We start from the raw sequence: 12,015 nt of genomic DNA, 5'->3' as shown, positions 1-12,015 counted from the left end.
GCGTGGGGAGGCAGGGTGGGCTTCAGGGAAGAGGTGGCATTTGAGTCCAGCTGGGGCTTTGATGAGTATGGTGGGCGAGCGGGGCCTGGAGCCCAGGGCCCAGGCGGGACTGTTAGTTGGGGCTGGTTTTTGGCCGGGAGAGGGGCTTGCAGGGGAGAAGGGGGACTGAGTGTGAGGCAACTCTTACACAGTGATTGAAGCCAGACGGCCGTGTGGCTTTTGGCTGGCTGCTTAACCTCTCTGTGCCTCCGTTGTCTCATCTGTAAGATGATGATACAAATAGCGCCAGCCTCACGGATCTCTCCTGAGGATGAACTAGTGGCTGTGGAGGAAGATCTCGGCGAACGTTACCTAACGTTACATGTCCTTGCCAGGAAGCCCTGGGGACCTGGCTGAGCCCCTCTCCTGCCACGCCCACTGCAGACCCCGTCTCCTGTCCTGCCGCCGGCCTCTGATCCCACTGCTCGTGTGTCCACAGGGGCCGAGGAGGTGCTGCTGCTGGCCCGGCGGACGGACCTGCGGAGGATCTCGCTGGACACGCCGGACTTCACGGACATCGTGCTGCAGGTGGACGACATCCGGCATGCCATCGCCATCGACTACGACCCGCTGGAGGGCTACGTGTACTGGACGGACGACGAGGTGCGTGCCATCCGCAGGGCGTACCTGGACGGGTCGGGGGCACAGACGCTGGTCAACACCGAGATCAACGACCCCGACGGCATTGCAGTCGACTGGGTGGCCCGCAACCTCTATTGGACGGACACGGGCACCGACCGCATCGAGGTGACGCGCCTCAACGGCACCTCCCGCAAGATCCTGGTGTCCGAGGACCTGGACGAGCCCCGCGCCATCGTGCTGCACCCAGTGATGGGGTAAGGCTGGGGGCGGGCGCTGGGAGCCAGGCTGAGGGGGGCCGGTGGTCCTGGAGCTTTCTTCCCGCATCAGGATGAGGCAGATGGCTGGGCCTTGCTCCCAGAGTCCTGGTTCAGGAGAACTTGCCTTTCTAACAAGCTCCCAGGTGATGGGCTGATCTGGGGACCAGACTTTGAGAAGCTCTGACACAGAACTTGGTTACATTTATAGAAAACCCTGGAGACCTTGGGTAAGTCATTTTTTCCCCTGGGCTTCAAACTCCTCACCTGTAAAATGGAGCCCTCCACTGGAGTGATTTCTGGTTTAATCATGGTACCAAGAGTGGTGGCCACTGCAACAGTTACTGCACATGTGCCAGATCTCTGCCAGGACGTTCCACGTAGCAGGCACATTTTTCTCCTCCTCTCACCCCACCCTGTGGGGTAGGTACAGTTGTACGGAGGAGGAAGCTGAAGCCCAGAGAGGTTAAGTGACTTGCCCAAGGTCACACAGCTGGGAGGTGGGGATTGGACCTAGCAGTCTGGTTCCAACTTTGCAATTTAGGATTCTGTGAATCTGGTCAATCAGTGTAGGAGCCTTTCTGAGACCCTCAGCTGCTCAGAGGGTAGCAGCTGAGTGCCTTCCTGGGACCTCATGACCAAGAACATGAAACTGGCAGACCCTAAGAGGGGAGGAGTGCTGGGACCTCTTGGGGGCTGGGGCTGCAGGAGAAGCCCCCCGCCCTCAGTGCGGGATGTGGGCCCGCGTCCTGGGGATGGCCTGGAGGGGCTGGGAGGGCAGCCCTGGAAGGCAGCTGGTCCCAGGAAGGTCCCTGGGGGGAGTAACTGAGCTGCATTGACTGTAACCGTGGTAACCGGAGCGCCCATGAGGCATCAGGTACTTCTCCCATTGCTCCAGGGCTGAGGCTCAGTGTGAGGCGACCCCGCAAGGTGCCTGCTGTGTGGTGGGGGGCAGGGGTTGCAGCCCCTCTGCCCAGGGAGCCTGTACTCTGGTACAGGCTGGTCCCCCCCCCGGGGCTTTCAGACGTGCTCTTGCTGTGGAGCTGCCCCTGTCTATAGAAGCCCAGCTGCACAGCCCTCGGGGGCGGGTCACGGGGCTGTGGCTGGACGGGCGCAGGACTCGAGCAGCACCGTGGAGCCTGGGGGGGAGTGGACAGACAGATGCTGCTCTGTGTGGCTGTCAAGGGGCAGGGCCGTCCCCCTGGGAGGGGGGGTGGGGGTGCGAAGCGGGTCCCCGGGGTCTGAGGGCCAGGGAGGCAGGAGCTCGTGGCCAGCTCCAGTGTCGGGATGCGGGCTCTGGGTTCGGGAGCTGGGGACCTGCTCCCACTCTGCCACCGATGGACTCTGTCAAGTCACTCCCCTCTGTGGGCATCACCTGTGAAATGGGGGGTGGGGTCCCCCCCAGCCCCGAGTGTGAGGACCTCAGGCAACGGGGTCGGGTCAAGTATAAGATCGCAGGGTTCAGAGGCAGGAGAGGAGAGGCCGCCAGCCCAGAAGGGCGCTGTGCTCAGGGCCCAGCTCTGGCCACTTTCTCTGGGCTGAACCCCCCACCCCGGAGGGCCCCCAGCACCCCACGGGATCTTGCTTTGCTTCTCGGGTCCGCAGAGAGCGTGTTGCCTGCTTTGCTTTGCACGTGGGAGCCCTTCAGCTACTTGAAGGAGGTTCCACTGTGCCTCTTCCTCCCCCTGGGAGCTCAGCCCCTCCCTCCCCTGGGTCCCTTGGCAGGGCATCTGCTGTTTTGAGTCCTAGGGCCCCGTGTAGTTAAGCCCCCGCTGTCCCCGTGGAGCCCCTGGTCCTGCACACGGGCTCGGGCGTGGTGGGTGGGTGCTGTTCTTAGTCCTAGGGGTGCAGCCTGGCTGGGACAGACGGGCAATGTCACGGGTATGTACTTCTTCTCCAGCCTCATGTACTGGACAGACTGGGGGGAGAACCCCAAAATCGAGTGCGCCAACCTGGACGGGCAGGAGCGGCACGTCCTGGTCAACACCTCGCTGGGCTGGCCCAATGGCCTGGCTCTGGACCTGCAGGAGGGGAAGCTGTACTGGGGAGATGCCAAGACGGACAAAATCGAGGTGAGTCATCCTCGTTGGTCCACGGAGCTGCTCAGCGCAGGTGGAGGCGCAGCGCAGCAGCCGTCGAGCCCTGAGCTTTATGCAGAGGCTGGCCTGGCCGCCCCTGCAGCCCGTCGTACGTCTCAGGTGGGCAGCAGACGGATGCCTGTGCTATGCTATTTGGCCAAATAGAATCCTTGAAGAAATAACTTACTATGATGTGTTTCTGACATACGGAAGGTATGTAGCTGAGTTAACGGCACCATAGGGTATATGTGGTTATGTAAGATGTTATCACCGGGGACTTCCCTGGCGGTCCAGTGGTTAAGACTCCGCCCTTCCACTGCAGGGGGCGCAGGTTCAGTCCCTGGTCAGGGAACTAAGATTCTGCATGCTGCGCGGTGTGGCCAAAAAAAAAAAAAAAAAAAAAAGATGTTATTAAGGGGGAAACTGGGACAGGGTACACAGGGACCCTCTGAACTCCGTATGCAACTTCCTGTTTCAAAATACAAAGTCATAATAAAAGAAATAAATAACACATACCCACCACCCAGCCTGAGATGTAAAACATAATCAGTGTAGCTGATGCCAGAGGGCACCACTCTCCTAAATTTGACAATTCGTTCCCAAGCATTAAAAGACATTTATTATGTGGATGTCACCCTGAACAGCACGTAGTCTTGTTCTGTGTGATTTTACATGATTAAAGTGGGGTTCTGTACGCGTTCTTTAGCATCTTGCGTTTTGCTCAGGGGTGCGTTGTTTGCGGTGCTCTTGACAATACGGTAGTTAAATTGGTCCCTGACGTTGATGCCTCTCCTCGGCATGGATGCCTCCCTCACTTCCGGTAGCTTCTGGATGATCCTCCGTCAGGTCTGGTCACATCACTGCTCGTTGATATCACCACCTGGGGGTCACCTTCGCTCTTCTCACTGCTCCATGGGGAGACCCCCACCAGGCAGCTTGCAGGGGGGAGGCGGGAGTGAGACTATGACCGTGCGTCTGTGTCGCGGGGTTTCAAGCCACGCTTCTGAGCAGGAACGCGAAGAGGACTCAGGGCTGGGCAGATCCCTCTACCACGCAAACCCAAGGAGCTGCAGTTGGCACCATTTCCTGTTGGGGTCCCCTATAAACTGCCACTTTTGAAAGGATCTTGTTTGAAGACACTTGTCTCTCTAGCCTCTGAGCCTGAAGGCGAGACCCTTGTTTCCTGCGGCGTGGCCACGCCCACCGTGTTCGTAGCCACGCCCACCCCGGGAGTGGGTTGGGGATGCGTGTGTCCAGCTGACACTGCCAGACGCGCTACAGGCGTCGCTCCGTTTACTCCCACAGCAGTGGGTTGGTTGGGGTGTGGTTTTTTTTGGTAAAATAAACATAAAATTGACCATTTTAACCATTTTGAAGTGTACAACTCAGTGGCATCTGGTACATTCACAGTGGTGTCCAACCATCACCACTCTCTAGTTCAGGAATGTTTTCATCACCCAAAACCCCATACCTGTTAAGCAGTTGGCCCCCAGTCTCCCCTCCTCACCCCTCTGCCCTGGCAACCACTAATCTCCTGTCTGTCTCTATGGCTTTGCCTGTTCTGGACATTTCATGTGAGTGGAATCATACGATTAGTGGTCTTTTGTGTCTGGCCTCACGCAGCAGAATGTTTGCAGGGTTCATCCATATGGTAGCACGTGTCAGTACTTCATTCCTTCTTATGGCCAAATAATATTCCATTGTATGGAGAGACCACATTTTGTTCATCCATTCATCTGTTGGTGGACATGTGGGTTGTTTCCACCTTTTGGGGATTGTGAATAATACTGTTACGAGCATTTGTGTACAAGTTTTTATTTGAGCATCTGTTTCTAATTCTTTGGGGCACGTACCTAGGAGTGGAATTGCTGGGGCATATACTAGGTTTATCTTTAACTTACCGAGGAACCGTCAGGTGGTCTTCCACAGTCTGCACCATTTTACATTCTCACTAGCAGTGTGCAAGTGTTCTGATGTCAACATATCCTCACTGACACTTGTAAAATTTTCCTATTATTATGGCCATCCCCACGGGTGTGCTGTGGTGTCTGGTGGTTTTGATTTGCATTTTCCTGATGACGAGTGATGTTGAGCATCTTTCCACGTGCCTGTCCCACAATAGTTTTTTTGTTTGTTTGTTTGTTTGTTTGTTTTGTGGTATGCGGGCCTCTCACTGTTGTGGCCTCTCCTGTTGCGGAGCACAGGCTCCGGACACGCAGGCTCAGCGGCCATGGCTCACAGGCCCAGCTGCTCCGTGGCATATGGGATCTTCCCGGACCGGGGCACGAACCCGTGTCCCCTGCATTGGCAGGCGGACTCCCAACCACTGCGCCACCAGGGAAGCCCCACACAATAGTATTTTGAGGTATGTGGCATCATCCCCATGTGTGGATGAGGCACTGAGGCCCAGGGGACAGTAACCTGCTCAGGGTCATGCAGCAAGTAGGTGCTTTTTGATTTTCTGCTTTCAGAGTCAATCCACAGACAGAGCCCGAAGCATCAGGCTACTGTACGCAATATAAACATTATCTGCCGTGGTTATGGACAGTAGGATGGACCAAAGTTAGGAGCGGACAGGTGGGGAAGGGAGGAGCATGTTAGAGCTTCAAGGGTAACCAACAGAGGCCCTAAAATGCTGACATCATGGTAGCAGGAGGATGGGGGAGGGGCGTGGCATAAGTGACAAAGTTATTGCCGGCAGAGTACGTGGTGGCTGGTACGGACAGGCTGGGAACATGCGCCACAAGTGTATCACCTGTTGATTTGGAGCTAATCACCAGGAGACCCCAAAAGAGAGACAGAAGAATTGGAAGTGTTTGGGATTCTTTAATCCAACAAACTTGGGAAACGTGCGGTGACTTTCCTGCCTCACTTCTCTCTTTGGAGCCTTTAATACACTTTAATAAGCAGACCTCCCACGGGGGACTAAACTGCATAAGTGTTCTCAAACTACATGATCTACAGTCCCCTTTCTTTCTGTGCTGTGGCTCCGGTGGCACACACTTTGGGAACGCTGACCTAGGCCACCTGCCCACACGTCCAGAGCTGACCCCAGCTTCGGGGTTAGTGCTGGACTCTCCCTCCGCCCCTGCCCCAGGGAAGCCACTGACATGGACGGACATAGAGGTGGTTCTCCGTGTGAACTCCAAGGGTGGGAAGCGCCTCGATGAATCGCAGGCGCATTCAGGTCATGGCAGGTTCTTGGAGTCGAGCCCGGAGCCCAGGGCAGACCCTTCTGGCATTCTTTTCAGTGGTGAAATGCCCCAGGGTGAGCTTCTTGGAGGTGGCCCGAGCATGCCTGGGGATTTGCCCATGTGTTCCTGCTGTGGACACCCTCCCCCCACTCTCAGGCCTCAGGGTTTGCTGTGGAACACCCAGTGGGCGTCAGCTCTGCTCCAGGTGCTGGGTCACCTTGGTAAATACGCCCAACAGATGCTCCTCTGGTACATGTTACATGAACCTTGGGATCAGGCCACCAGCCCAGGTGCAGAAGGCCCTGCTGGGGTCACGGTGGATTCCAAGGGCTTCGGGGGAACAGCCGAGGGCGAGGGACCGTGTCTCCTTTCCTGAGGACGCAGTCAGACTCCAGGCCAGGGGGACGGTCAGGGGAGGGCTCTTCCAGGTCAGCACAGCAATGGGACACGCTTCCAGCAGTGGTCACGTCTCTAAGACGTTATGCCCGAGACAGATGCTAAGGGGCCTGAGCGTGTTTCTTGGGCATATCTTGCCGGGTTGCCTTGGATGGGAGAAGAGATTCCGTTCCGCGTGGTTGTGTGCGTGGCCTGGCTCCGAGCGCAGGCGCCAGCAGAAAGGAGCTCCACGCGGTGTCCACCGGCTTCCCTTTGAAGAGGCATCAGTCAGGTTCCCACTCCGCCTGCCCGTCCCGAAAAGGACTTCACAGGGCAGCTGTGGCTGATCCCCCGACGAGCTGGGAGGAGAACAGAGGTCTGGAGGCTGAGTCCACGAAGTGGGGATTCCTCTGGACGGCGGTCCTGGCACATAGATGGATTTGTGCAACGGAGTCTAGACTGCGGGCAGGGCCGCGCCGCCCTCCAGGTGGGCCTCCTGCCGCCTTGCCTGTGACGGCATCGTGGACAGCGGGTTCAGGCCAGCCTCAGGTCGGCAGCCCCTTGGGGGATTAGCTCGGGGTGGCTCCCCGTCTGGGGGTGGGGGTGGGGGTGGGCCCGGGGCTGGCTCACTCTGGGAGGCAGCCTTGAGGTCCCCTCCCCATCCTCAGGGACCAGGGATGGACCGCCAGGGCAGTCCTGACATGCACAGGTTGGAGCCGTGTGGGGTGGACACGGGTGCAGCCCCCGCCTCTTTCCGCATCCACAGAGCTGCCTCTGCTCCCTGCTTTCCCACCCTCTTGGGCTGGGGGTTCCCTGGGACGCCTCCTTAACCCTCTTCCTGAGTCTAGAGCCCTTGGGGTTAGAGGTTCCTGGCCACAGGTGCTCAGCCGTTCCCGTGGCTCCAGCCGCATTCTCAGGACCTGGCCTCTCACCCTTTGCTTGCATGTTTCCCCTCCCCCTCCCTGCCCAGCTAGGCTCCCAACCCAAGAGTGGGTCCTCTCCTCCTCCGACCTGCCACAGCTCTTCAGCCTTGTGCCGCAAGATTCAACTTTATTGGTAAGAGTGACTCGGACTCACTGTCTCCCTCTTCTGTCTCTAACTGATGGCCCCTCGGGCCCTGTGCTTCCCTCCTCTCCCTCTGACCAGCTTCCTGGCAGGTGCCGGGCCCATGACGGCCCAGCGTGGGTCCTCTCCCACGCAGGTTCTTCCATCCAGAGCTCTTTCCTGAGCCCACGTGCCCAGCTGCCCCCGGCCCTCTCCCTCAGAAGCCTGAGTTGCCTCCCGCCACACGCCGTGGTCTCACGTATGGGGGCAGCGCACCTCCTCCACGCACTGGGCCACACGGTGTAGGGTCTTCCTTTCCAAAACAGCAACATCCTGGTTCCGGCCTGGAGGCTGCCTCTCCCAGCCAGAAGCTGTAAGGCCTTCCACGTCTATCCAGGGCTTGTGCTTTCACTTAGCTATGGAATCATCATCATCATCATCTTTTCACTTGTTTGTGAGCGGCCATGTCTCCCAAAGCACATGGGAGCTCTCTGAGCTTGAATTGGGGTCTCTGTGCTGATCCCCTAGCAGGGAGTCAGGACACACCGGGTCTGCGTCAGAAGCGGCCTCTCCCTCTTAGTCCCTCCCCGACTTCCCCTCACCGGCCCGTCCTTCCATCCTCCTTTCCCACAGCTGCCTGTCGGATCATCCCTGAGTGGAACTCCTGTCCTGTCAGAGCCCACGCTGCCTCTCTCCCTCACCCCCCTCCCCGCCCCTGGGCGAGCATCTGTTCATCCTGCAGCATTCACTGAATGTCACCTCGTGCTGGAAAAGCAACACAGGACAGACCCATGCCCTGGTGGGGTCAGTGTTCTAGAAGGGGAGATATAGACAGCAGTGACCGGGACAACCGCAGCCCGTCGGAGGTGGTCAGTGGTCTAGAGGGATGCCGAGCAGAGAGGAGGAGGGCCTGGGGGCAGGGGTGCGGGTCGTTCAAGCTCCCCTGACAGCACCCTAAGCTGCTTCTCCAGCCACATTGGTTCTGAAGCCCTGCCTTCTCCTCTCACTGACTTGTGTATATCCTGTCTATTTCCTTCTGTTTCTAGAGTAGAGGGAGGAATGGTGCCCCTTATTAATCCTGAAATAGGCAAAGCGTTTAAACACCCTTGTGCTCACACAGTGATCAGGCAGGTCCCTGGATGGCGGTTTTAGCCGTTACTGAGTTAGAGCACGGTCGGGTCTTGCCCTTTGTGGACTTGAGCTGTCTTTCTAAAGCTTCCTCCCCAGCTGTTTCCCCCACCCGAGGATGGAAGAAACAGAAGTTTCACAGGTCGACCCATAGTCCAGGCTGTTTGGCCCGTCTCTGGGGCAGGAAGTGTCACCTGTGTGTGGCTTGCCTTGTACTCGCTGGAGGCCCCAGGGGTCACTTGGGCTCTCTGAAGCCCCCCGATGTCTTACTCGGCCAGGACCATGGGGAGGTTGTGTCCCTTGCAGCTGCCGTCTGCTGGTGGCTGTCTCCTGTCAGGGTAGGCATTCATGGGGAGTACCCGGTGGGGAGTGACACACCCGGTGGAGCAGGCAGGCCAAGGATGAATCACAGCCTGAGAAGTTAAAAATACATCCGTCCCCCTGTTCCTGACATTTCCTGAGTCGATGGAGGTGACTTCCAGCACGAACAGAATAAACACTCATTGCAGGAGTGACAGATTGGCTGTGTGTCCGGGTCCATGAGCCCTGGGGAAGAAGGGTGCAGGGCTTCCGGGCAACGGGGCCACAAGCTGTGCGGGTGTGTAAGATCTTTTTTGTTACGTGAAACAAAATAACCAGAGCAGTTTTAATTTGGGGCTTTGTGTCTGAGTATAATTGTTGCATCAGAGAGCAGAACTCTTTTTTTCTTTAAATTTGTGCTTTCAGAGGGTTGGTCTTGGGCTCTCACCTCTTTGCACGGCCAAGTCATTAGAAACAGAGGATTCAGTGTAAGGCAATTGCACCTCAGGTGGCTTTTTGGGGTCTACTGTTTTGGGGGTGGCCGTGCTGCATCACGCAGCTGTTGATCTGCGGGTCGTGTAATGAGCTGGCCAGGGGATGGATGTGTGCTCTGCTTGCCCTGCCTCTCCCCGACTCCAGACCTGGGCTTGGTGTGTGCAGTCAGCTGAGCACAGGAGGACGGAGGCCAAAAGGTCAGAGAGCAAGGCTGGCTGGCACTCGGGCGCCTTCGGCATCTGGCTTGACCATTTTGACATAACTTCCTGGAGTTATCTAGTTTCCTCTCCTGAAAATCAAGGGCAGGAGAACTTCTTGAGCAGGGGTTGAAACCTATGGACCGGAGGCCAGAATGACTACTTTTGTGCCACTTTCAAACGCACGGTGATTTTTACACTTTTTTTTTTTTCTTTTTTTTGCGGCACTGCACAGCATGTGGGACCTTAGTTCCGTGACCAGGGATTGAACCCAAGCCCTTGGCAGTGAAAGCGCAGAGTCTTAACCACTGGATTGCCAGGGAATTCCCTACATTTTTGAGTGATTGAAAACAATCAAAAGAATGGTATCTCGTGACATGTGAAAATTATATGAACTTCCAATTTTTTTGTTTTTAATTTTTGTTGTTTGCACAAATAAAGTTTTATTGGAACACACTCGCGCTTGTTTTAGGCACCCTCGGTGGCTGCTTTCCCGCGACAGGGACCTTATGGCCTCAAAGCTGAAGGTATTTACGATCCTTTCCAGAAGCAGCTTGCCAGCCCCTGTCCCTGGCAATCCGCCTCCTGTGCTCTCTCCCGGCTCCCATGTTATCAGGTGGCCCAGATTTGATTCTCTTTTTTCTGGGCTCCGCTCAGGGCCCAGGAAAGGTAGGGGCCCCCAAGTTGGCCCCAGAGGGAGCCTGAGACGGGGGGTTGACACGTGTGTTCCCTGTACACGGGTCCTACTTGTCTGCTCCAGGATTTGGGAAAGGCCTGGTCCAGCAGAGTTACTTCTACAGATATGTTGGATTTGGTCAAGGTGTGTTGAAAGCTGCTGTAAAAAGGCCACTTTGGGCTCATTTATTTTTTTAATTTGTTTTTTTTTTTTTTTGCGGTACGCGGGCCTCTCACTGTTGTGGCCTCTCCCATTGCGGAGCACAGGCTCCGGACGCACAGGCTCAGCGGCCGTGGCTCACAGGCCCGGCCGCTCTGCGGCATGTGGGATCTTCCCGGACCGGGGCACGAACCCGTGTCCCCTGTATTGGCAGGCGGACTCTCAACCACTGCGCCACCAGGGAAGCCCTGGGATCATTTATTTTCTCAAGTGTTAGAGTCTTGATGTCCTTCCAAGTTGGAGGGCCTGAGAGGTGTTTCATGGGGTCTGTAATCGTTCAAAGTGGGATGGGGTGAGGGAGGGGCTTCCGAGGCAGAGGGAGGCCCTGCCAGCCCAGGGCCAAGGTTCTGTCCTTGCGGTGGGTGCCGCCAGCCCGGCCCCGGGGGAGCAGCTCACTGCCTCCTCACTTTGTTCTGGGCAACCAGAGGGTGGGGTGGGGGGTGGGGACAGATGTGGGGGGAGGGATTGCTGCCGGCCAGCGGCTGTCTCCCCGCCCCCCCCCGTCTGGCCCCGTGTCCTCTGCGGGCTCACTTTCATCCTTCCTAAGCTGGGGAACATGTACTTCCTCCCCTCAGTCAATAGAACATGCACTTATTTATGTCTGGAATTGAGTTGTTAAAGGAAATAAAGAAAATATGGACATAGAGAAGGATGAGAAAAATCTCTTCAAGAGATGCTGTTGACATTTTGGTATATAAAAGGTGGAGTCTTGGGGCTTCCCTGGTGGCACGGTGGTTGAGAGTCCGCCTGCCGATGCAGGGGACACGGGTTCGTGCCCCGGTCTGGGAGGATCCCACATGCCACGGAGCGGCTGGGCCCGTGAGCCATGGCCTCTGAGCCTGCGCGTCTGGAGCCTGTGCTCCTCAACGGGAGAGGCCACAACAGTGAGAGGCCCGCGTACCGCAAAAAAAAAAAAGGTGGAGTCTTTATTTTCCACATGTGGATGTTTTCTTTATAGTGATCGTGTCCTACATCTACCATTCTGCCCACCGCCCCCCCCACCCCGGTGCCCAGCCCTGGTTATTCTTTGTCAAGGAAGGAGCAGGGGTTTGCGCCCTGCCTCTTATGGGCTGTGTGTTCTTAGAGACACTCTTTCTCTCGCTGTGCACCTCCTCGGTGGTAATCCCAGGCGAGACCCCCTCCCCAGGTCTGAGTGCTGTGCACAGCGTGTGTTCATCGCCTTTATGTGCCTTCCTCTTGTGGGGCCGAAGCCGGAACCGGCACCCTGGACCACTTTGGAGGATTAATCTATCACCTGCCCTGTATGGCTAACCAGTGGGCCAGGCGTGGTGCCCAGAGCTCCGCACGGAGATCCTACAGCCCGAGGTCTACACTCCAGCTCATGGCACAGGACATGGTCCCATCCGGTGTTCTCATCTGGGCTGCTCATTGGAGCCACCTGTGGGGAGCTGCTTTCACGACTATTACCTGGCC

General features: G+C 57.0%; 1 protein-coding gene across 2 annotated transcripts in view; it reads left to right on the top strand.

The window, feature by feature from the left end:
• LRP5 (LDL receptor related protein 5) overlaps nucleotides 1–12,015 on the top strand; it is a 120,892-nt gene that overhangs the window by 59,194 nt on the left and 49,683 nt on the right. For both annotated transcript variants that reach the window (XM_079708286.1, XM_079708285.1), the window contains exons 6-7: nucleotides 479–875; nucleotides 2,776–2,947. In XM_079708286.1, the coding sequence (XP_079564412.1) occupies nucleotides 479–875; nucleotides 2,776–2,947 (569 nt within the window). The remainder of the gene's footprint in view (nucleotides 1–478; nucleotides 876–2,775; nucleotides 2,948–12,015) is intronic.

Source organism: Hyperoodon ampullatus (assembly GCF_949752795.1).
Source record: "Hyperoodon ampullatus genome assembly, chromosome: 7".
Lineage (NCBI taxonomy): Eukaryota > Metazoa > Chordata > Mammalia > Artiodactyla > Ziphiidae > Hyperoodon > Hyperoodon ampullatus.
Note: the sequence above shows the minus strand (reverse complement) of the source record. Positions and strands in the feature narration are given on the sequence as shown.